Source organism: Lytechinus variegatus, chromosome 2, assembly GCF_018143015.1.
Source record: "Lytechinus variegatus isolate NC3 chromosome 2, Lvar_3.0, whole genome shotgun sequence".
Classification (NCBI taxonomy): domain Eukaryota; kingdom Metazoa; phylum Echinodermata; class Echinoidea; order Temnopleuroida; family Toxopneustidae; genus Lytechinus; species Lytechinus variegatus.
The window spans coordinates 61985056-62012407 of record NC_054741.1 but is presented as its reverse complement, the minus strand read 5'-3'; the positions used below and the strand labels follow the sequence as shown (position 1 = coordinate 62012407).

General features: G+C 35.9%; 1 protein-coding gene across 2 annotated transcripts in view; it reads left to right on the top strand.

Annotated features, from left to right (window-relative positions):
• The window catches only part of LOC121408558 (adhesion G-protein coupled receptor G4-like), a 59566-nt gene that overhangs the window by 18417 nt on the left and 13797 nt on the right, over positions 1 to 27352 (top strand). Inside the window, exons 1-12 of one of the 2 annotated variants that reach the window (XM_041600062.1) lie at positions 8790 to 8818; positions 10183 to 10479; positions 11440 to 11560; positions 18315 to 18523; positions 18825 to 19136; positions 19602 to 19816; positions 20631 to 20853; positions 21728 to 21976; positions 23232 to 23272; positions 23831 to 23971; positions 24868 to 24915; positions 26547 to 26679. In XM_041600062.1, coding sequence (XP_041455996.1) covers positions 10275 to 10479; positions 11440 to 11560; positions 18315 to 18523; positions 18825 to 19136; positions 19602 to 19816; positions 20631 to 20853; positions 21728 to 21976; positions 23232 to 23272; positions 23831 to 23971; positions 24868 to 24915; positions 26547 to 26679 — 1897 coding nt within the window. In that variant the 5' untranslated portion in view covers positions 8790 to 8818; positions 10183 to 10274. Of the gene's footprint in view, positions 1 to 8789; positions 8819 to 10182; positions 10480 to 11439; positions 11561 to 18314; positions 18524 to 18824; positions 19137 to 19601; positions 19817 to 20630; positions 20854 to 21727; positions 21977 to 23231; positions 23273 to 23830; positions 23972 to 24867; positions 24916 to 26546; positions 26680 to 27352 lie in introns of those variants that run through there. The other variant, XM_041600061.1, reaches the window with a different exon arrangement.

The following is a 27352-nucleotide window of genomic DNA, read 5'->3' as shown; positions in this document are numbered from 1 at the left end:
TAAAAATGCTGTGAACACTTGTACATTTCCCATCATGGAAAAAAAATTACAACATATTGCTCCCAATTGTATATATTGAGGTTACTGAATTGTATTGTCCTGAATGACTACTTATTAAAAGATTTTTCATAAATAAGCAAGAATTTAGGGGCATTGCTCCTTCTGATTGATAAAAAGTTCATGTTTATTTATTCAGACTGCCCAGTACAACACGCAAGTGCCTGTACAACGCACAAGTGTCCCGTACGACACACAAGTGTCCCGTACGACGCAGAAGTGTCCTGTACGACACACAATTGTCCCTTACGACACATTATTTTGTTTATGATATATTGACAGAAATATTCACCTAATAGCGGTTTCTAACCTAATGAATGTCTTAGTTTGATATGATTATCATTTTCATCAGCCAAAAAATGTGATTGAAGAAGTCAAAGTGACATAAAGTAAGAAAGTTTGGCTTCAATTTAGAGATGTCCCGTAGGACACAATGTTCTCGAAAATTATAATTTGGTTTATTCATGAATTTTTATTTTGCTTTCTTTTATAAATGTGTTTCTTTGGTAATTGAGTGTCAATTTGAGTTCATTTTCTATGAAATTTATCTGCCCAACTCACAGACTTTTGAGTACAAACTTGAGGTTTCTAAAAAGCCACTTTTTCTGCGTCCGTACGACACATTACTATTTTTAATCTGTATTATACAGGATGTGAATTCAAGTCATGTTAAGTCTTGGTTTTTCTTACACTCTGGTAGTAGTTGATGACCACCTATAGTCATAACTGGAATATTTTTTGTTTTTTCTTGTCAAAAACTGTCAAATGTTCTCTAAATGTCCCGTACGACACGTATGGAATCACAGGGGAAAACTCGATTTTGTTTCCTCTTCCGATATTTTTATTGGTTTAAAAAAATGCAACACTCGAAATTTAGCAAATGATCGGGGCTCGTAAAAATTTGGCTTAACTCTCACAAGCAAATGCACGTTTATTCATTTCTTTTCGAGCAAGCACTTGCTATCCATGCAATTACTTTTGTAGGGGGGGGGGGGGGAGGGGATCATGTAGTTTTGGCAGTAGCAATTGCGTTTGCTTTTATACTAAGGAGCAGTAATACCCGAGTGTATTAGCCTGTGTATGCCGATATAAATTTATATTTTGGTTATGGCATGCTGTTCCTGATATTAAGAATGGTGTTTTGTTTAAAAAGAAGAATGATTCTTCATATAAACAATTCTAAATATTGATATTAAGTTTTGTTAATGCATTTGATCTTTGTACCAAGAATGCAATGCTTTATATCAAGAAATTTGATTAAAGGAGAAAACCATCAGCCATAACTTACGGGACCTCGACATACACTTGCTTATCTCGGGGGGGGGGGGGGGCAGTCAAATGTATTACTGTACACATGCGTGACCAAATCATTTCGAAACACCCCTCGCTATACGAGTTTCTCTCTGTATGCAAAATAATCCCCTAAATAAATTTTCGCGGGCTTTATTTAAACATTTTGGCCCCTAAACAAGTTGTCGCGTTTTCTCATTTCCAATTAAGGACCGTTTCCAAGGTCATTGCTTACAATCGGGAAGAACCCGAATAGTATCCCTAAATTAGACCCCAAAGTAACCAATCTGGAATAAAATCATTGGAAATAGTTTTTCAACTGATTTGAGTAGGTATGGGTGTCAACATTTACCAAAAAAAGTAAGGAGGAATGCGGGTTGGGGAAAAGGTCAATGACCTTTTCATATGTACTGTATAATGGTATCTCTGAGATGGAAAGGCGCAGGTTGGTGATAATGGTCTCAAAATACATAAATTCTTAACAGAACATAAAATGAAACAAAATTAAGTACCTAGAATGCACATTCACTGATAAAATTCAAGGTCAAAGCCTTTCAAAGGTCAATAACCTTTTTTACATTATATACCATACTGTATAATGGTATCTATGAGATGATAAGGTACAGGCTCGCGATCATGGTGTCAAAATGTACAGATTCTTACAAGAAGATAAATAGCATGAATTCAAGTACTTATAGAATGGACATTCACAATATAATTCAAGGTCAACGCTTATCAAAGTTCAATGACCTGTTTACATTACATATACCATATTGTATAATGGTATCTCTGAGATGGAAAGGCGCAGGTTGGTGATAATGGTGCCAAAATGCACTGATTCTTACCAGAGGATCAAATGAAGAAAAAAATAAGTATCTAGAATGAACATTCACCCATAAAATGTAAGGCCAAAGGTCAATTACCTTTTATACATTATATACCATATTATATAATGGTATCTCTGATATAAAACACCACAGGTTGGTGATCTTGGTGCCAAAATGCAAAGATTAATATTGTACAAGTAGATTAAACAACACCAAAATCAGTATAACGAATAAAGTTTCAACCTTGAATTCCAAGATCAAATGAAATATTATATATATCTGTATGACATAAAAATAACAAACATTTATTCTAATTTTATTTGTGATAATGTAAATAAAGATGGCTAATTTGTAATGAAAACATGGAGGTTTCATAAATTCAGTCTGAAGTAATGAAGGTCATGGAGAATGTATTTAGGGGTCAGAGGTCAATGAATTCTTTCCAAAATATCAGTGGAAATTAAGTTAAAAAAGTTGATAACCAAATAACGCTTCTTCATATACTGTGACGCATTGCCAAAAACAATGAACAAAAATAAATGAAATCGAGTATATAATTTGAAATGATATTTATCTTAAGTAGCAGCATTTAATGCATCATATTATCTAAATCAAGGTGGTCATGTCTTTTTCTCTCCAGCGATAGTCCACTCACCTCAATGCTATAATACATACTATAAACTATTAGCTTAATCTTTTGAAAAATGGAAAGGATAGGTCTAACTCTCAGCTAGAATCATCTGAGAGCATTTCCAATCAGCAGAGGGATGACGATGAAGATGAAATGAAGGCCATACTTAGAGCTGCAAATTTTGTCATAGTAAATAGCATGTATCTCAACTTCAACAAAGATGAATTCCCGTATTATTATTAATTATCTCTCATTGCGAGCTGCCAGAATCTCTTGAGATGCTATAATGCTGCAGGACAAAACTTCATATCTGCTCTCTAGCTGCCGTACGTCACCCATGATGCTATTTCTACTAGGTATCAATTTGTACAAGGGTCATGTATTTGGTCCAGAACAACTGATTGTTACCATGCACAAATTAGGCATATAATAATAAAATTCAAAAGGAGATAATAGCTTACAAGTACACATCCATCAACCTAACAAAACTCCTACAGCACCACTTCCAGTTATTGAGGATCAAGCTGTGCAACATATCAGTAATATAGATCCTGGTCTGATATCCCTTGACAGAACATAAAGCTTTCATTGAATGGGCCAGATCAAAGTCCTGAAAATCTCAAAAGATTTTCAAGAGTTTGATTACTCTTTGCCGAAATTGAGACACTTAACTTCATTTACTATGACCAAAGCTGCAGCTATAATGATTGCCTTATTATAATTCTTCATCATTGTCCCTGGCTATATGAAAATGTTCTTGGATGATGCATGCCATTAGGGTTAGGCCTATCCTTTCCATTTACAGATTAAGTTATAGTTTATAGAATTGATTTAGATTTATAAAATGCATATCTAAATGCTGCTACTTTAGAAAACTTCACTATTTCAAATTATATCAAACATGATTTTTTTACACTTTTGGCAATGCATTACTACAAAATATATTAAAAAGTTCTATTTGATCTCAATTTCATCTCGAACTTGTATTTTGACATCATCATTGGTCAAGGAATCAACTATTAAATTTCTGTTAATTTCCCAAGCAGGTCAGTCTTTTTCCCATCAGAATCACTATATACTGTACCTGCATGCCACAATCAAGTTATCGATCTATTTACTTAAATGCCCTGTCATTATTGACAAAGTTGATTGACCTATAACCCCTAAATGTATTTTTCATGGCCATTATTTATCCTTATTTCAGAGTAAAATTATTAAACAAGCAAGTTTTCATTACAAATAGCTATCTTTCTTTCTATACTATTCACAAATAAAATGTGAATATGATGGATTAATTTCTTGGGGGGGAAAATCTTGCATGGATATATGAATATTTATTAACTTTTGACCTTTGACTTTGGATTTTAAAGGCGAAGGATAATTCTTTATTATTATTTTGTGCCTTTTTATCTTCTTGCAAAAATGCTTTTTGACACCAAAATCACCAACATGCGTTTTATCTCAGAGATACCATTATACGATATATAGCCTATTAAGGTCATTGACCTTTGACCTTCAACTTTATGGATTACTATGCATTCTGGGTACTTAATTTCATTTTTTTAATCTTTCTGTAAGAACCTCTGCATTTTGACACCAAGATCACTAACCCGCGCATTTTCATCTCAGAGATACCATTCTACCGTATATGGTATATAATGTAAAAAAGGTAATTGACCTTTGAAACGCTTTGACCTTGAATTGCATTGGTGAATGAGCATTGTATGCACTTGATTTTATTTCATTTGATCTTCTTGTAAGAATCTGTCCATTTTGACACCAAGATCAGCAACCTGCGCCTTTTCATCTCAGAGATGATGGTATATCATGTAAAAAAAAGGTCAATGGCCTTTGAAATGCTTTAGCCTTGAATTTCATTGATGAATGAGCATTGTATGCACTTGATTTTATTTTATTTGATCTTCTTGTAAGAATCTGTGCATTTTGACACCAAGATCACCAACCTGCACCTTTTCATCTCAGAGATACCATTCTACCGTATATGGTACATAATGTAAAAAAGGTCATTGACATTTGAAAGGCTTTGACCTTGAATTTCATTGGTGAATGAGCATTGTATGCACTTGATTTTATTTCATTTGATCTTCTTGTAAGAATCTGTGCATTTTGACACAAAGATCACCAACCTGCGCCTTTTCATCTCAGAGATACCATTGTACCGTATATGGTACATAATGTAAAAAAGATCATTGACCTTTGAAAGGCTTTGACCTTGAAAGTTTTTTTTTAATGTGCATTCTAGGTACTTAATTTTATTTTATTTGATATTCTGGTAAGAATTTGCGTATTTTGACACCATTATCACCAACCTGCGCCTTTCCATCTCAGAGATACCATTATACAGTATATATGAAAAGGTCATTGACCTTGAAAAAAACACTTTCCCCAATCCATATTCCTAACTTTTTTTGGTAAATGTTGACACCCATACCTACTCAAATCAGTCAAAAAAACATTTCCAATAATTTTATTCCAGATGGTTATAATTACGGGATACTAGAACACTTTTTGGAAACGAGGAATAAGCCTTGAGGAAAAAGCTTGGGGGGAAAACATACCCTCAACACTTTAGGCTAGTCTTTAAAAAAAAACTTTGAAAAAAAATACACTGAAAACCTTTGACCCCGCGATTGACCATTGACCTATCAGCTATTTTTAAAGTCCAATTTTGACATATCGATGGAAAAAATAAATTTATTCATCTGCACTTACTTGTTGAAGCAGAGGACAGTTTCACGTCCGATGCCATCAAAACACACATCAGTTTATTAATTTTGTCATAATTATTCCCCTTTGGATGTGGTTTAAAGGCGCCACTTACGTGGACACAGGCGGGCTTGACCACTGAACTAAGTTAGATATAGTGAATAATATAGTTTTAGCTATAGTAATAGCGAAGCAATATACAATCAATAGTGACACAAAAAGTCGCCCATGTTACTCTTTCAACTATATGATATTCATGGACCTCTAAAATTTCGAAATTTCGAAGAGAAGAAAAAGGCCAGTGACAAACTGCTTTTTTCATATTCACTTGGTCTACAAGCAATTGGTATGTTCCCCAGATAGTCTAGTACCTCATGCACGGGTACTATCTATCAGTATGGTCGGATTACTGTATGGTCTAAACTGCCGCGCTTGGTCTAATACCCACTTATTATGGTTCTCATCTCATTTACCGTTCTTTCCCACGGTAAAAAACCGTAATTTGAATAATGATTCTAATTGAAAAAAAAGGCTATTACGAATATTTAACACGTGTGAAACCAAACTAGAACATGATTAGAATCACGAACGTTAATCACATTCACGAATTATCTACTCCTGAGATTAATTCCAGTCCCATTCCATTCAAATCACATTTTTCGAGTGCGCGTGTGAAAGGTCCGATGATTCTACAGACGATTTGCAATCATCATTCAATTCAATTAAAAAATAAACATTCATTTTATTCCATTTCATTACATTTTTCGTAAACATTAATTTATACAAAATCAATATTATGAAGAATATAAAGACATAGCCAAAAAATCATCGCGATGATGATTCAAGATTCACGCGTGAAAAGACCCATTGTCAGTTTTGGTTATAAATAGTCAATCTAACCGTGATCGACTTAGGGCCTTTTCACACGTGAATCTTGAATCATCATTGTATTAATGATTGCAATTCGTTTTCAGAATCATCGGACCTTTCACACGCTCACCGAAAACTGTTATATGAATTCGAATTCCCGAGCCAAAGGCGGTATGTGTCCTTTGTGGTTTGTCAATCAAAGCACTGCATCGATACGATGAGTGCATGACAATGATACGGAAGTGCTCTAAAGAACACGTAAGCTCCGCCCCCGAAAAGAGGTTTTTGGAGGTCAATCCTTTAACGCGTAAAATTTGTACCGTAATATGCCAGTTCACGGTTAGCTCATGATCAACTTTTTTCAAATGACCTTTGTGATTTTTCATTAGGATAAGCACTATCATTTTCAAATGTAGATGTTGCGTAAGCTTTACCGATATAGTATTCAAATTCTAAGAACAAAATACATTGTATAGACCAGGTGACTAGAATAGTACATCAGGGATAAAGTTTGGAAAATCTGTTTTAATGTCTGCCTTTGGCACATTTGACTATTGTTTAGGCTACTGTCAAATACCAGTGATTACGAAGGCTCTATTTATTACTCTTCAGCTTGGATGTGATAAAATGAATATTTTGAAAGGAATGCAGGAATAATCATCAAATCAATGCCTATGTCAGTGAATTTGAAAACCACCTTCATGGTTTATCTCAAAGGACCCTTTTTTGCTCGTGCGCAGTTTACAACCGTGAACAGGCTTATTTGAGTGAACTTAACTGGAATTCACCTCCGGAGTAGAATTGAATTCATGATTGTGATTAGCATTTGTGATTCTAGTTTTGTTTCACATGTTTGGTTTCACATGTGCTTAAAATTCGTCATTAGCCTTATTTTTCACTGGAATCATCATTCAAATTGCGATTTTTACCATGTGAAAGAGTGGTAAGTGCATGGTGTTAGATTTTATGATTAGACCATGGACCTGTTCACTTGTTCACTGCTACCACCCTGCCTGTGGGGAATCTACAGGTAGGACTATGGTATGCCAATGTTGTACAGAGCACACACTTTAAAAAAATCATTAAAATATCACTTTTGTGACCAAAATTACTGATTTCCATACAGTTGAAACAGGGCCGTCACCAGCTTTTTTCTAGGGGGGTGCTTTTTATGAAAAAAAAACCACAAAAACACAAAAAACAACGTATTAACTCAATTTCATGCAGTTATATAGCCCGCCGGCCAGATCTTTTTCAAAAGAGCCCTCAAGTATCCGTACCCCCCCCCTCCGGTTTTTTTTTTATTATTTTTTATTATTTTTTTATTATTTTTTTTAATTTTTTTTTTTTGGTTCTGAAGGGAGGTGCGTTCGCACCCTCCGCACCCCCCTGGCGACGGCCCTGTTGAAATCTATTTTTCATTAGTAACTTGGGAATAATTTTTGTATTCACCAGAGCGCTCAAAAACTTGAATTTGGGGCATATTTTTTGTACGCCCTCTATTGGTGGAAAGTAATATGTCGAGAAAATTTTCATTTTTTGATCTCTATTTTTAATTAAGAAAAAAATGATTTAAAGAATCAAATTTAAATAAGAGTCAAGTTGTATGAATAATAGGTGTGATGGAAATTGTCAGTGCAAAAAAATCAAGCATTCGCCCCAAAGAAAAAGAGAAAATAAGCCAAACATTGCCACCCTTATTTTGCCACACATGGAAATATAAGTGAGAACAAGGTTATATCATAACCTTGTTCATTGGATGAGTGGACCTATTAAGAGATGGGCATTCATCGCTTTAATGGATTCACTAGCAGGTGACTGTTATTGTCATCTGGATAGCATTCTCTTCTTAATACTTGTCTACTTCGGGCATATGACCGTTACCGTGAGAAGGGCCTGAAGCCGTTCCTGATTGGTAAACTATGTATATTGGTAATATTAGTTCCAGCATGTGTTTTATTTCGGAAAATGTCTGCATATTTTAATATAGAGGCAAAATTATCATTTATTGTTAACCATTGAAAAATTCCATATTCACAAGTTTCTCCATAATATTATGTATAGATTGTGTACCCCTCAATGCTAGTGGAGGTCCTTACGTGCGTCCAGAAGTGTCCGGATCGAATATATCACAGAAATTGTCTGCTTCTCAAGTTTGCTGCTCCAAATATAAAGCAAGTTGATTGAATATGTTGAAAGGCACATGCAGAAACAGGGTATTAGCCAACAAACCTTTCCGCCCTTTTACAGAGGGTAAAAAAAATCGTAATTGAAATCATGATGATTCCACTGAAAAAAATAATTCTAATGACGAATTTTTAGCACGCTTGAGAGCAAACTAGAGTCACGAACGCTAATCACATTTACGAATTCAAATTCTACTCCGGAGGTGAATTCCTGTTTCACTCAAATTACGGTACGATTTTTTTTATTTCGTTTGATTTATTCATTTAAACATTCTAATAACAGAAGTATATACAAGTGTAAACATTTTTTCTTAGCATAACATAACAATAAGCAAATGACATAATGAATAACATACGCATATATACATTCTAACAATCCAATTGAAATATATTTATACCCATTGGCGGCGGAAGCCAAAAATTTTAGGGGGAGACCACCAACTTTTTTGACGAGGAAAAAAAAAATTGAGGGGTGGAAACAGGCAAAACAAAATGACAAAAAAAAATGTCATCACCTAGCCCCCAACTCATATTAAGGGGGGTACACGTCCCCCCCGCTTCCGCCGCCTGTTTATAACTGATAAATTTCTCATTATTTAATTATTAAAAAGAATAGCAGAAAAAATACATATATTGACGTAATACATAATACATTTTGAATGTGAAAGTCCCATGTAGTTGAATTAATCGGTGGACGAACAGAAAATGGAGGGATTCATGTCTTACGTCGTAAACAATATCCTGCCGTATTAATGAATCGTGAAAATACTAATAAGGAAGGAGGACAAGAATTTTGCATGTAAGACATTTTTAAATTTTTCGTGTGAAAGTTCCGACGATTCTAAAGACGAATTGCAATCATCATGACAATGATGATTTAAGATTCATAAGTGAAAAATGCCCTTTAGACCGGGAAACTGATCCGTCTTTAAGTGATCAGATACTGTAGTTATGGTAATTGCTATTGCACATCACATGTATATTCTTATTAAGATGCACATAACCAGGTGACGGTGACTATCATGGGATCAAAGAATGCTCGCGTTCATCCGGGGGGGAGTCAAATATCATGCTGGACACACGCGTGACCCAAAAACATGAAAAACGCGTTTAAAGATTTTTTTTTCAGTTTTGGACGCGGTCCGCTCGTGGACTCGTTAAGGACATCAAAAACACCGATTTTCAAGAAAAAGGATGGTTTTGAAAGACTGGTCAATGGTCAATCGCGGAGTCATATGTATTTAGGATATGTTTTTCCCCAAGGCTTTTTTTTTATGACTAGTGAAACGTGTTTAGGGTATGTTTTTTCCTCGAGGTCATATTTTGGCGACAACTTGTTTAGGGGTCAAAAGTTGTAATTATAGCCCGCGAAAAACTTGTTAAGGAGGTTATTTCGCACACAAAGAAAAACTCGTTTCGGGGGTGTTTGGAAATTCCTTGGTCACGCGTGTATACAGCAATATATTTGACCCCCCCCCGGGCGTTCATCGTCCATCTCTTAGGTCCCTAATTAGACCATGGCCTGGTTATATGACAAAACTAAAAAAAATAGACTTATCTGGTTATCCCCAATTCTGATTACCCTCCCGTGCAGTAATACTTGCCACTGGACACCCTGAAGCATTCTACGATGGCGATTGGCGATATATTTTGAGTGAGGAAAAACCGTGGGGATTCTCCAACGCGATGGTCCTTTGCCGGTCGGCCGGCTATGAGGTAGTCATCTCCTCTGATGAAACAGATGTATGGCCTCAAACACTTGCTGTACAAACGGGCATGATGGTGTCTTGCACTGGAAAGGAGACGACGATCTTTGAATGTGACATCTCGATCTATGAGACAACCCAGCACACACCAGACCTATTTCATGCGGTTGTCGAATGTGCGCATGGTAAGTGATCGATACATTCTAACTTGCAATATTCACATCTTAAGTATATAGTGACTGGTCGAACAGTGGATTTGATTTGAATTCAAGATCTTCATTTTTCAATCTCAAAAGATTGAAATTAAAAGTTAAGTCTATTTTGATATATATTTCATATATTGCACTAAAGTGCATGTCATCGTTCTAAATGATTTCTAGGTTATAGGTCCTACAGTGTTTGAATGATCATGCCCTTTAAACGGTTAAGATGTATGGGATAAATCGGGACTTATTCATTACTTCTTAGATTAACTTCATGGAGTAATCCCGGCAGTTGCGTATTCTGTTGGCCACAATTATTTTCAGATTTATTATATTTTGGCCCGAAGTTGATTTAATGTTTCCCTCTGTATCATCCCAAACATGATAAATCATATCAATGTCTTTCAGAAAAAAATATACAATTTTAGTAAATAAAATCACTCGGGTTAGTGTTCTGAATGGGCATCTAATTTTACTTTAATTGTGATGTCACAAATTGACTCTAACCGTTTGTACAAGATTTACGAAAATCACTTGACTGCAGTTAAAAGTCATTCGGGAGCTAGGACCCTCTTATGATAATTTTTGATAGGAGTAGGCCTATTAGGATCCTATTCATTTAGCACAATAATTCATCTAACATGAATCAAATCAAGAGGAAACATGTAGTAGTGTGTACTGTGAATCTCGGTAGATAATGTATAGGTTGTGCAGCAATACTCTTTCAAAACTCTGAGAGCCATGCATTCCTTGGAAAGTCAAGAGAGAGTGAAAATACTGCCAGGTGATCACTCATTTGCAGTAAATATTGAATTCTTTTATAATTATTTTTATTTAAGGAATACGATTCTTTAATATAGAGGGAGGGACGTAAAAGGTAACTTTTATTAACTATTTTCTATTTCATGAGACTAATATTGCCTACATTATTGTCCCATGCAGTTGAATTAATCGGTGGACGAACAGAAAATGAAGGGATTCTTGTCTTACATCGTGAACAACATCCTGCCGTACCAATCACTCTTGATAGAATTGATAAGGAAGGAGCACAAGAACTTTGCAGGTAAGACATTTTCATCAGTCTTTAAACTTTGAAACGCCTTCACCTATGGGTCCTTTGTTTAAATGCTATTATAAAAACGAAGACAAAGTTAAGATATGCCTTCTTTTTGTGAGACAAACGGGCAAAAGTCTGAAATCTGTTTTCACAAAATATTGATAAACTTTAAAATCCAACAACTTCGTTATTTATTATCGGATTTTGATGACATTTTTAAAGGATTTTGCTTTGTGAATTTTACTCTATTTAGATATGAATATCATTAGCCCGGACCATTTCTTTAAAGCAAGTTACCGACAAAGATTTATGTTATATAATCGGTAAGATCAATCCGTATCTTATGTCCTGTATACTGGATAGGCCCGATTATGTTGAAACATAATTTCTTCTGTTTTGGAATATGAATTTTATTAGATGAGATGAAAGAAAAGCATCCAGGTGGTAGTCTGCTATGCAGACTCTGAATGGCTCGTGAGGTGGGATCTGCTAGCCTGAAAGGGCGAGCGGAGCGATCCACATCTGCAGCCACAGTAGACCTAGTCTGCCATGCAGACTCCTTGAATCAGCTGTGGTACACACACTGCAGATGTGGGTCTACATTTGTAGATTATCCAGGTGGCAGGAGGGACATCACCCCTCCCCCGTTTCACTATCTTTAATTCTGTTATTTTTTTCTCTGCTCTCCCCAATTTCTTCTTTTCCCTCTCAATCTCCCTCTGTCAACTTTTCTCTTCTCCATGTCTGCTTTTAAGGTTTTTTGGGGTTTGTGGGGGGGGGGGGGGGCAAGGCCCTTCAGAAAAACCAGGATCTGTATTTGTATTTTTATTTATTTTTTTACCCAATGTTGCACTCTTCTTTAATTTTCTTCTGCTGCCTTCTCTTCTTTTCTCACTCTCTCTTTTGTGAGAAAACATGGCCCCTGGATCCGTTTCCCTATTTTTAATTCCGTTCTTTCTTTTCTCCCCTTTTAAAAAAATTCTTCTCCCCCTCTCTTTATCCCCTTTTTATACCTTCTCTTTGTTTTGTCTATCTCTCTACTCTTTTATTTATTTTCGGGAAGGCCTTTCTAGCCACCTGGATCTGTTTTTCATCTTCATTTCTGCTCTCTCCCCTTTTTTCTTTAATTTTCTTCTTCTCTCTCTCCCCTTTTTTATGGGGGGGGGGTGGTAGAGCAAGAACCTTCTGCCCCCCAGTTCTGTCTGCTTTAATTTTTTTTTTTTTGGGGGGGGGGTTGGGGTTGGGAGGGAGCTTGGTGGAGGCACCGGGCCTTTCCAGCCACCTGGGTTTTTTTTAATCTACTTTTCTCTCTCTAATAATAATAGTAATGATAATTAGACCAAATAATGATACACCAAATCGATATTAGACCAGATAGCTATTAGACGAATTGACTATACAATTGACTGCATGCAGTTGACTGTAATAAAAAAAACGCACCCCAAGCTTTATAGGCTCCAGAATAATGATTAATACCCCTTTTCATGGTATGTTGATTCCATTTTTGTTATTCCTTTTGCAATTTAAAATCTTCTTCAAATCAAATGATAAAAATAGATGGCCGCCAAACGCCATCTTGAAAAATGTACTTCCCAATACTTATTATGTAGGAGCTCCTCTAAGGGGGTTTCAGTCAGAATAATTCATTTTTTTCTTCATTTTTTAGGTCGATGTCAAGTCAGATGTAAAATGGTCGGTGGCCAAATTTCGTCATTATATAACCACTCACCTTAGAATGAAACCTCTTAAGGTCTGGGCTATGATTTAATTCTGATATTCTAATCAATGTTTTTATGTCCATCCATACTTTTGTATTGGAGAGACTTCAAAGTATATTTGATCATAATTCTTTTTTTTCAGAAATGAAAGTGTCTAATGAGTGCCTCGAGATTGACTTTGATGTAAAATCTTATTTGGGGTCCATGCATCTGACTAAAAGAATTTTGCTGTCACAGTGCTCCTGGCGTATCTGAGTTCATGGCTTCTTGAAGTCAATTCGACCAGTTACATAAAATCCATTGTTGTATTTTAAACAAATATTAAAATCAACAACTTTCTATAACAAATTCAAATACGGTAGAAATAGGGTGTATATTAATTTCTTGATTACCTTCCTTTATATTATTGGACTTTCAGACCTGACAAAAGCCTGGTTAGCAGGGGTGAACTATTTAACCTCCTGCAGAAGATAGGCTTTCCTAAAGACATTTACAGATATGGTCATATCATTAGATAAGAACATGCACAGCAGAGTTTGCTACAACGCTGGAATATATTAAGATGCCTTTCCTTTTGGCATTGGCGTGAAGCATTAAATACTGCGTCCTTGACCTGACACTCTTTAGGATCTTCGTTTCTCCATTATGCATTCGGCGATTGCACAGAAGGCATCTACAGAGCGTTTAAAAAAACAACTATCCACTTTTGAAATGGCTACCAGACAAAAAATATGTCACCTTTTGGGAAAAGACCTATATAATTTGGAAAGCCAATAGAGTCAACTTTCAAATGACACCACAAATTTGGAAAATTATTCAAGCTTGAGTGAGCACTAACCACTTACACAAAGGGTATGTAAACTAGACTGGGAAGGAATTAGACTTCCAATTACTTTCAGTTTTTGAGAGGCGTGTCCCCTGGATCAATGATCAATCATGATAAATTTCGGTTGTTCAAGCAAATTTTATGAAGTGAAATTTAATGCATGAGTGAAAATGAGTTGCAATTTTTAGTGAAGCATTTTTTTTCTTTTTCATGTGAATCTCAGCAGTGTATTCATGGAGAATAGGAGTGAAGTGAGTGAATGGTTGATGAGACAAAGGTCAACAGAACATATACCCCCCCCCCATTCTCCCCTCCTGAGAGACGAGTCTTTGCTTGGGTGGGCAGGAATTAGCCTTCCAGTTTTTTTTTAGAGGTGGGTCCTTTGGGACTTGCAAAGGTAAGGTTGTTGTGCTAAATTAGTGATCAGTTAAGATCAGTTTTGGTTCCTTAAAGGACAAGTCCACCCCAACAAAAAGTTGATTTTAAAAAGAGGAGAAAAATCTAACAAGCAAAACACTAAAAATTTCATCAAAATCGGATGTAAAATAAGGAAGTTATGACATTTTAAAGTTTCGTTTAATTTCACAAAGCACATCCTGGTCGGTATTCAAATTGGCAGACTGATGACATCACCCACTCACTATTTCTATTGTATTTTATTATATGAAATATCAATCTAATTTTCTCCTCCTTGTCAAGTAAAACAAAGTTTTATTTCTCCCTGAACATGTGGAATTACCATTATTTTAACAGTTTAAGGTTATGTTAAGTTGGTCCTTATTGTCAAATTTTTAAAAATTGAAATATTCTATGATTCAAACAATAAAAAACAAAAGAAATAGTGAGTGATGGACATCATCAACTCTCTCATTTGCATATCGCTGAGTTGTGCATATCACTGTTTTGTAAAAAATAAGCGAAACTTAAAAATGTCATAACTTTCTTATTTTACATCCAATTTCGATGAAATTTGCAGCGTTATGTTTGTTTGATTTTTCTCTATCGAATCAAATCAACAATTTTCTGGGGTGGACTTTAAGCAAATTTCATGAGTTAATGAATTGAAATTTGATGCATGAGTGAACAGGAATTGTTTAACATGCGGATGATGTTACCTGTTGCATGCAAGGGGGCGTGATAGGGTAAGACTGGACAGAAATTGCGTTCTTCTTTGTTTTCTTTTACAAATTACAAGTCAACCCACCCCCTTCCACCTCCCCTCTCTCTCTTTCTCCCGGATGGTATTCAAAACTTAATTGCAAATTCCCCAATGGGTGATTCAGGTTCTTTTCATGTTAAATGATTACTCAGAATATGACTGATTATGATTTATGAAATAATTCATTGAAAAACCGGATTTTTTTTTATTAATATTGAAAAAATCATATTTTTATATTGATCACATTGATTGAGTTGATTCACTGATGAATTGTTGATAAGATGATTGATAGGTAAAAGTTGACGACTAAATTTTCAGAATTCATTATTGAGTTGACAGTCCGCTCTGGACTTCATGGGTACATCTAATAGCAACCAGTCTTGATCTCAAGAGGAGGGCGGGAGGGCGAATCTGAAGGAAAAAGGCTACTCCATCCACTCGAGTCCTACATCACCCATATTCTCCAGAGTCCTATGAACACATTGCTGAGATCCACATGATAACGTTAAGATGTTGCACTACTACAAATTGAAATTTGTTCACTCATGTTCACTCACGCATTAAACGTCATGAGTGATCATTACTTTATCACATCACTCTCAACTTTGCAAGTTCCAAGGGACTCGGTTCTCAAAAACTGAAAGAAATTGGGAGTGTAATTCCTTCCCAGCCTAATTATCATATACCCTTTGTTTAAATGGGTAATGCATGCTCACTCAAACCTGAATAGTTATCCAACATTTTGGTGGCATATGAAAGTTGAGTTTTATTGACTTTCCATATAAATTATATAAGTCTCTTCCCCCAAAGTGACATATATTTATTTGGCGACCACTTAAAAAGTGTATTTTTTTAGACGCACTGTATATCTTACAGAGTAGATTGAAAACTGTTCAAGGTTCCCATTCGTGAGATGTACACCGACGCCGCCACCCTTAGCTTGCCTCTCACACAGAAGAGGGGCTGCAAAACCTAGTCAGGCGCCTGTCTTGTGCATGCAGGAGTTTGGATTAAACATCAGCCTGAAGAAGATTCAGAAGAAATTCTAACTCAAAGCACCGACTCACAAACAAATATCTCTACCAATAGCAATTGTCTGAAGGTAGTGAACTCCTTTCACCTACGTTGGATCGACCATCTGAATCCAGCTTTCCTTTACTGGACGCATTGGGAATTACAGCCAGCTGACCCTCAATACCAACCTGTGCTTTTTTCGGGCCTTGAACGTGTCCTCGGCGTCGATCATCCTGTACGGAAGACAGTCCTGGGTCCCGTAACACAGATCTAGATTAGCGATTAATCGTACGATTGATTGTACATTGTAGCCAATGCAATCAATCGTAGAAAAACGCTCTACGATCATTGCTAAGCTTTGTGTTACGGGCCCGAGGACAACGTTAGCCAGGCAAAGCATCTAAACATCTTTCATATCTGCTTTCGCCGACGTATCCTGCACAATGACAGGACATATAGACAAATACAGTGGTCATTCAGCGTGCTGGCATTCCCAGCTCATTCTCGGTCCTTAAAGGTGCCACAGATTATTGGTTGGGGCATGTTCGCCGCGTGGATCATGGGCTTATCCCAGAAGACAAGATGTAAGGTGAGCAGTGCGATGGGTCTCGCCCCATTATATAAATATATACCATATACCATACATCCGTTACAAAGAATCTTGCAAACATGACATGAAACCTGCCGCCATAAAAATAAAAACTTTGGAAGATGTAGGTGATAGTATATAGCTGTATGGACAACTGTTGGCGTAGGTGTCAATACGACAGAAACTAACCGGAAGAGCTAGAAGAAGGCGAGGGCATCCAGCATCTCTATCTGGACCTGTCTCAGAACCTGAACCTGTGCCAGAGACTGCCACTCTCGAAAATTCAAGATCTAGCGCTACACCTTAGTCTTTCGAGACGAACTGATGCCTACCTATTATTGGACACTTTGATTTTTTGAAAAAATATGGTGAAAACGACTTTAATTCAAGCAATAATTTGAAGTATCTTCAGTAAAAAAAAGTATGGATGGACATAAAAACATAAAACATTAATAAGAACACCAGAAACGGACCATAGCCCATCAGACCTTTAAAGGCTTCATTCGAATATAAGCGGGTCATGCCGAAATCTGGCAATTATAATTATTTTTCGTGAAATCCCCTTACATGAGCTCCTACACATAAGTCTCGGAAAGTAAATTGTTCAAGATGGCGTTTGGCGACCCCGGTGGAGACCATCTTAGATTTAATCTGACGATGATCCTTCATTGCAAAAGTAATAACAGAATAGGAATCAACATACCGAATAACTCGTGAAAAGAGGTATCATTAATGATTCTGGGGCAAAGGGTTCAAAATATAATTTTTTTTCAAGATGGCGTACGTCTGGCGGCCATCTTGGATTTGAGCTGAATACGACCTAATATTGCAAAAATGATAATAGAAATTGACCCTTATAAGTTTATAATATTGTTTATTTGTACATTTTGTACAATCGATTGAATTTCCACATTTCATTAACTGTTATTACTTAACCTTTCCTCAATTACTTAATAGACATTATTTCTTCAACTCGCTATAGGAGATCCACGTACGCTCTACAAGCAATGCTTTTTGGTGGATCCCCTCATTTCCATACACGCTTAATACTATTTATACAAACTTTTATTTTATAATTATGCTGAGGTAAAATTGATCTTGTACTCATACTTTGATTTGTATCTGTATTTGATTTATATTATTTTGTCATGGAAATGAAAATAAACTTCTTGAATCTTGAATCTTTGAAACTCTACACACCCCAAAACACCCTAGCAAGGGGTTCAAAAGTTAAGTTTTCAAGATGGCATCTGGCGGCCATTTTGTCAAATGTCAAATAGACTAAGAATATTTACAATAAATATAGATCGAAATAGTTACGGATACAAATTGCACTCCCCCCAAAAAAAAATTAATAAAAATAACAAAGGAAGCAATAAAAAACACAAAAACGAAGCAACCAAGAAAACAAACTGAAACTTATTGACGCTCTTGTTAATGCTTGATACTAACAGGAGAATGGGATTCGCTGATGTTGTTCGCATCATCAAAAGCAGGTTCTCTCTGCACATTTACTATTCACTCTTCGACCTCTTGACGCAATATGAAGTAATGGACATGTCATGTCTTGACGGTGAGCATGACTGGTGGAACTGCGACCAGCTGGACATGTCGTCTCTATCAAACCCCGATGTGTTTGCTGTCGGCCTTGTCTGTAGACCATGTACGTACTTATCTTCGACTATTAAAGTACTTTTTAATGTCTTTATTTTTACGGATTATTCAGAGAGGAATACCACGTGCATAAAAATTATGAATACAAAATTGCACGAAGCTCTTGCCTCTAGAAAATAAAGTGTTATTGACTATTATTAATCAATATTCACAAGTTCTATTATCTTTAACGTGGCATATTCGCTCTCTGATCGTGATTTTTATTCTAAATTGTCATCTACCTCATGACATCATTGAAATTTACGATTCATTTTTTATTTATTTGTTTTCAATGAAAAATATCCTACCAGTCAACTCAATCGCAAGCGTTACATCTTTTGACCACTGGTCCATGGAAATGGTTTTGCCCATCATTCCTATGAAGGAAGGAACTCCAGATGAACCTCTGCATTCGCCTTCTGCCGATTGGCACTTTGGTAGCATGACAACCACTACGACTACAGCCTCTCCTGCACACATTCCGATGAATCACACTGGACACTCCCATGAACACAGAAGAAGTGCACCAGAAGTGACAACCTGCACACTTTACGGGAGTTTTTTCTCGGGTAGCTTTGATGACATCACTTTGCACAATTGTGACATGTTCCAGGATGAGCGAGGTAGTGCAAAGACTGATGTGGATTTTATTCATCTATTTATTTATTTATTCATTTTTTTTTTTGGGGGGGGCATATTCCAATCTAAGATACCGTAATTTCGGATGGTTAAAGTTATATTTTGTCCTAGTTCCAAAAGCTTCTCTGGTGTCAAAAAGGTTAGATCGTGAAGGGTTTATCTTGTTTTTATTGAAAAAAATGTGAAATGAAACTCTCGTCTGGATTGAGAAACATTTAACACCTGCCTATGTTATCAATTATACCAACTGGATACTACGAGATGTAAAATGAAAGAGGATATAGATATAATATAATAGCATAGTATCCATTGCAAGTCTAATGTTTTATGCCTACTTTGTACGAAATATAGAATCACTCGATGTAAAATCAAATGTATGTATTTGAATTGTCTTAAATGAGTGTAATGAAAGCTCCGTGATCTCTTATATCTTTCTATAATGTTTGCAGGCCCAGTTAATGATGCTCTACTTGCTATCTCTGGAACACAAGAGATAACGTTTCCTCAGATACCTGCAGGAGAAAATGATCATGCACACCTTTTCTGTGTCGACGACCAATGCCCGGATGGGTTTGCCCTTGCCTATTGGTTTACATTACCGCCCTGTACAAAGCCAGCTTTAACCATATTCATAACCAATGGATTGCAGAAATGCTTTAAACTGGCAAGTAACTTAATAGTGCTGTCGATCATTGCCCAGAGACCCGCCGAAAAATGAATGACAAATGCCATTACACCTCCCAGATATTCAAACGACCACGGATTTCATTTAATTTTGGCTGCAAATATACTTCAAACACACCTTCAAGACAACCGACAGGATTCCACCCTCAACCGCCCTCATTAATATATATATATATATACTTACATCTTGGTTTTCTACGTATTAACAATAATAAGACATCATGAATGCGAAATAAAATTCACTAGTAATGCAGTTTTTGCAATCCCAACAATAAAAGAATAAAAGAACTTAATTTTTGGCATTGCAAAAACTGCATTATTCGTGAATTTCGTTTCGCAATCCTGATATATATATATATATATATAATGAGGAGATAGATTTCAGATCGATTTTTATTCGGCAAGCTTTCGGCCGTTCATCGGACCTTCATCATGTCTATTCATAGACACAAACAGAACAAAACACATGCAAATATTACCCCTGTTTTTGTTTAATTGTTATTATTCGGCATTTAAACTAGATGAAGTTACAAGGCAAATACATGAGTACAGAGAGGGAAGAAACAAATACAGTACAAGTCAAGGTTGCCTAAGACAGGAAAAATAAAAACAAAGTACTGTAGTCCGCAGGCTTTCCAACTCGTCCTGGACTTGTTAGGTGACACCCAAGAATAAAACACTATGCATTCATGTGAAACTAAAAAGAAGTTTGCAACCAGTTTCTACGTTTTAGTCAATATAAATAGTATTGTTTACCCTGTTACTTTTTTTATTACTAAAATATACACATATAGGAAGCCGTGTCGCGAATTCGTATGAAATATGACGACATCAACGATGACGGACAGATAACGTTGTCAACCGTGGACTGGGCAATGGACGACAAACCTGAATATTCTTCGGAGTTGCTCTACTCCAGAACCTTCACATCTACACCCTACGAGACCACGCCCTGTCCTGGGTGCCAATGTAGGGATCTGGTCTGGAACCACGTGGCCCTCAACATCCATCGACCAAGCAAGGCCTTCCTTTTCATTAAAAATTTAGCCCTATAATATTTATCTATGGACTGAAGCAAAACTTATTTGATATTTGTTAAATTAATAGTGAAGTAAAGTTTCATGAATCTATGTATCTATCTTGATTTTTATAAATATGGACCTGAGATTATATAAAATAGTACTTTTGATACTACTACTACTGCTGCTCTATTACTACTACTACTACTACTACTACTACTATTACTACTACTGCTACTATGTACTACTACTACTATCATTACCACTAATACTATCACTAATATTAATACTACTACTAGTAATAATAATAATAATAATAGTAATAATGATAAATAATAACATTAATAATGGTGTTATTCTATTGAGCATATACGCCGTTAGAAGACGACCATGGCGTTGGCCCATCAACAATTCCTTTTATACACACGGAAAAACCACAAAATTCATGAAATGTTCAGAAAGTTATTGTTTCATCTAAGATAGAACACAGCATAACACACTTAAATGACCAAGGATAACACTATTTTACCAAATATAGTGCTGAGGGAAATACGGTAAATAAAGTTAGCACATACTAAAGCACACTGTAATTCACGTTCTCCAGAAAATTATATGGCCATTTGGTATATTCATAAGATCGTTTTGTTAACACAGAACATCATCATTATGTTTGATGGGCAAATGTACAGACATCACATGATCTCTTGCTTCCTATCTAAGGGCAGTATTTGTGGTATCTGGAATATGTTACTTTATTATTATTATTGTTACTTTCATTATTATGAATATCATTACTATTAAACATTCTTACTCATCTTGCATGAACTCAATTGTCACGATCAACGATGATTGCCTCATATTTTCGCACTTAGACATGACCTGTGAGTTATACATCAACGGGGATTCCGAAGTATTTGATTGCAAACCCCTTCAAGGTTGTCTGTCCTCGGAGGAAGGACGTCTTAACCTTGTCGCACAACTAGGAACTGACGTTGGTTTGGACGAGGTGGGACTATGGCAAAGGCCGCTTGATGAGAACGAGGTGAAGTCATTGTATCACCAGCCAACTGATATCCCAGAAACCTTCACAGGAATCCCGCTTTGGGCCGTACCGAAAAGGGGTAAAAGAAAAAATCAAAGCCTAATGATAATTTACTTTAAAGGTCAAGTCCACCCCAACAAATGTTGATTTGAGTTTAAAGAGAAAAATCGAACACGCATAGCACTGGAAATTTTACCAAAATTGGATGTAAAATAAAATAGTTAAAACATTTTAAAATTTCGATTAATTTCACACTTTCACAGTTATATGCACATCCTGGTCGGTATGCAAATTAGGGGACTGACGACATCACTCACTATTTTGTATTTTATAACATGAAATATGAAATTTTCTATTTTTCTCCTCATTGTGCTGTGAAACAAAGTTTTACTCTTCCCTGAACATGTTGCATTACCATTGTTACAATATTTCTTGGTTCAATTAAGTTGGTCCTTGATGTTGAATTGGTAAAAATTGAAATATTTTATAATTCAAACAATAAAAAACAAAACCATTATTGTGTGACGGACATCATCGACTCTCTCATTTGCATGTCACTGAGTTTTTCATATAACTGTTTCGTGAAAAAATAAGGAAACTGTGAATGTCATAACTTTCTTATTTTACATCCGATTTTGATCAAATTTTCAGCATTATGCTTGTTTGATTATATCTAAATCAACTTTTTTTTCTGTGGTGGACTTGACCTTTAATACTCTTATTAAAGTTATTAAAGTGATGGTGATAGTGATGATAATACTGATTAAATTTTCTTACACCCCGTTCCCATTTTTTTTGTACTAATATCCAAACCTGGGGGCTGTTATAGGAGGAGTTGGAATTCGAATGAAATCGACGCTTTGCTGATTCCTTTCTGACCTGAAGGATTATAAAGAATTGTTTCTCATTGGATATGTCTCCAGACTTTCAACCACAAGGTCCGGGGTTCGAATCCCAACGCCCCGTCCTTTGGCAAGGCGCTTATCTACATTTGCCCCTGTCCACCCAGGGGAGCGTTTCATCAATATTTTTGTCCGACACTTTGACAGAATATGAGATCTTTCCTTGAGTTTGAGTTATCCGAGAAGCACTGTTACCATGGTAACTATCGATTAAAATGGGACTTATCGGATAAAACTTTCAAAAAGTCCTTTCATGAAACGCCCCCCGTGTGCAGTAAAGAGTCTCCGCTAGGACGAAATTCCTTGAATGACTGAGCGCCCGATAAGACAAACCGTGCTTAAACTGGGGTAATAGTATGCAGCGCTTGTAGAAGCATTTTACTATAACTTACTATCTGTAAACCTTTAACTTATCATTTTTTATAATTGCAGAGAGATCAAACAATTGTCCATGTGAAGAAGTGACAGCAATGGTAAGAATCTACTCATAGTTGCAATATTCCTTTCAGATTGTTGTTTGTTGTTGTTGTTGATTGGTTTTTAAAGGCGCTCTCATTTAAAAACAATATATGCGCCAATCAAAGTTATTTTGTCATATCAATATCATGTTTTCACTTATGTTATGGTAGTGAGATACGTACAACTAATTGAAAAGAATACAAACTTAGGGACGATTACTTTAAAAAGAAATTTGTAGGGTAGCGGATATAGTAGGGAGAGATAGGATGAGGAAATTGGTTCAGAGGGGAACCTTTTTTTAAAGAAGGAGTTGTATACTTTATTAATCATCTCGATAATTGTTAAGAAGAGAAATAAGTTCAACCGAAGTTAAAGTTATGTAATTGATATCGATAAGTTGCAATCGGTATTTGAAATAACTTCAGTACCGACCAAAACAAATAAGAGTTGCTTACACAAAATTTCACACAAAAAATCAAACTTTGTCTTCATTCAACAACCCAATGTGAACTTCCTTTGCATAAAAAAGTTAAAGGAGGGAAATTTATAGATATCATTTTTTTTTCATTCAGGAAGTCTTAGAGTATGTAGAGGACAAGGAAGAGATCGATTCAAGCGATTTGATTCAAGTTGCAGAATCGTTGTTGACGATCACCAATAAGACTGATTTCTCTCTCATCACTGATATGAGGCAAAAATATGATGCCGTTCAGGTATGATAAAAATTAAAGGACAAGTCCACGCCTACAAAAAGTTCATTTGAATAAAAAGTGAAAAATCCAACAAGCATATCACTAAAACTTTAAAATATCAAACAATATAAGAGAGAAAAGGTGAGTGGTGGACATCATCGACTCTCTCATTTGCATGCCACAGATAAGTACATATACGTACATGAAAAATAAGCAATACTTTAAAATGTCAGAGTTTCTTATTTTACATCCGATTTTGATGAAATTTTCAGCGTTTTTATTTTCTAATTTTTCTCTAATGATTCAAATAATTTTTTCTGGGGTGGACTTGACTTTTATGTATTCATGAACATTACTATGCCACCTAATGAATATTCCTGATCCAGTGACTCCCATCGGCAGTAGCACATGCATATTTCCATGGAGCAACGGGACACGTGCCCCTGACTACATTTCAATGGGGCGCAAAATGCAAAAAGTAAGAAAAAGGGTAGCAGAAATGGGAAGGGGTAGGGTAGGAAAGCTCTATCTCACGATGCCAGGTGACGAAAGTAGAAGAATGTGCGATTTTAACGCTGTATAACCTCCCAAGTCAAATGCTAGTTTCGGAAGATGTGCGATTTTAGAGTTTGCTCCCAGTGTCAGACATTATGTGCGCAATCATAGATGGTTGATAGCTCTATGGTTTTTCTTTAAGGGGTAACAAAAAGTAACAGTTCGTTTTTTGTGATTGCGCAGCACTTGTTTTTTCCTATTCATGAAGCATTCCCTTACTCTAGAAATATTTGTGGTATTCCATTCTGAGCCATCCGATATAATACAGATGTGAACGATTTCAATCATAGCAATTAAATTCACAATACCAACAATTGTCATGTGTCAAGCAGCGTTTCTATCTTTTTTTTTCTTGTTTCCAGAGTTCTCTGGATACCATCTCTACCATTGCTCATCTCGGTGCTAAAAAGGTGAGTATTAATTAAAATATCAATACGCAATATAAACATGATATCTTTTAAATCTAAACAATGACAACATTTTCGGGCTTCAAATCCTAAAAGATGTCTTTCTTGTGTTCATTCACGGAGTCAATTATCTAGACAAATATCATTTTGTGTTAACGATTCATTGCATAAGGAATTCTTATAGAATCCCTTACCACTTGGATGTCTGTTTGTATAAATAAAAAATATATATATGTGCCAAAAGATTGTTGGGGAAATTGTGTAATTGCTGACATATTAGCAAAAAAAGAAGCATGAAATTTGAGCACGATGCCGGGTCTTATTCCAAGCAACAATAATGCACCATTCAACGTGTGCTTATCTGCGTTGATAATCTTTCAGTGTGGTCATTTTTTTTGCTCAGATTTCAAGATTTTCAAAGTTAAGTTAATGCAACTGTACCAGATTTAGATCTACCATTAAATATAGGTAACCTTGGTTTTACAGAGTTTCTCATATTAAAAAATGTTTACTGAAACTGCTTTCATTAATCTTCAAGCATTTGAAGAGTGTGAATCACAAAAGTCCACGTACACGCTGTGAAAACCCACTCTTTAGATGTGTCCACTGTGTTAAATTGTTTTCACTCTTGTCAAAAATTTGATTAATTTCAACAGTGTAACTCATAATCCACTAATTGAACACATGCATGGAACACTGTGTTATTTCCGTCAGGGGTGACAGGGGTCGTGTGGTCCAGTGGATAGAGCATCGGACTCATAATCGCAAGGTTATGAGTTCGAATCCCCATTCTGCCATTGTCTCCACTTTGATGAAAAGGCACAAGAGTAATAATATCTGTAGTCTATAAGGTCAGCCACTATGACTGATTACACTAGACGTAAAATGTTATAGGTAATTGGTTATATACCAGTTTGGCGTTTGCTAGCAAGAAGATGTCCTGCCGAGTTCCTATACAGGAGTTACCATAAACAGAAACAGAAACATCTCTAGCATAGAGATTGGCAACCCTGTTAATAGACCGTTTGAGAATTTGAGAACCTCAGGAACATCAATAATCAAAGTTGTAGAGGTTCATAATGGAGATAAATATCACCATCACAACCATCCTCACCACCATCAGTACCACCGGTACCACTACCCTCTTTTCTTAATCAGCTAAAGTCTCAATTTGAATAAATTGAGACAACTGACAAAACCTTGCTTAAAACTTAACATATGCTGGTTCATAATTTGTATTCAATTATCTCCTATTTATTCTTATTTGCTACATTGTTGACATATATGTACATCAGCGACATAATTATGGATGGATATTCATATTTATTTTGCAATTCATTGACTTGAATTTATAACTTGCTGATTTTATATTTTGTTTCTACTGAATTATGTGTAACTATGTATATAATATGAGAGACATTCCTCGCTGCCTTACCTGGAGTCGAAAGGAACGACTTGCGGGTTACAGGAATTTTACATTTTTTTTTCTTCCAGGCAACTCCAGGACTGCAGCGGGGGAGTCTTTTTTAAAATACTGTCATACTTTGTAATGCCATCATTCTATGGTTCTGTTTGAAATACTGAATGAATAATAATAATAATTATTATTATTATATCACGTCACCGTTTCGCAGGTCAAGAAGTCCGCAGAGAATACGGCTGATCTCCAAGAAGTGGGACACAACATTCTTGGTTCTCTCGATCACTTGCAGAATGCACTCCTCAATGATGGCACAATCGTCTATCCACTCATCTCTGACCTAATCGGTACGACCCCCCCCCAAAAAAAAAAAATCCAATTCCCATGACTGTTTCACGAATAAAGACTAACATTGCTTGGACCAGTCTTCTGAATTATTTTGCAGGAATGTGTATATTAAGCATAAAATGTTTATAGATCGACCTCGAGCGTTAACATGTTGAGGTGGATTGCAAATATGCACGCGTTTATTAACAAAACAATTTTGATTTGTTCCTGGTCAGCGTCTACAACATAATCATGTGCATGCTAAGGCAATCCTGTATGGTCGCTTATATTAGTGATTCTACACCTTTGCATGACAAATGATAGTTCAATGCTATTGTTAAAAAGGAAAAGCCGCTTTAGTTTTTTTTTTACAGAATAACTATGGAAATATAAATAACAATCTGCGGAAGTGGACACTAGCACTTTTTAACTTACAAAATTGTAACCAAATTGGAGTAGAAAATAAACGTGAATTATTATTTTCCTTTTCAAATGAGACGTTTTCACTCTTCTTTCTATTTTTAAGCATGCGCAGAAAAATTAGCTAGTTCGACCCTTTTTGTTGAATTCCTGAGAAGTGTAAACGATTGACCTTTTTTCTGACCAATAAATACTAATTTTTCCTGAACTCGCGCTGGGATTTTTTTTTTTGCTGATTTCGATTTTGTTTTTATCGGATACATGATTATTCAC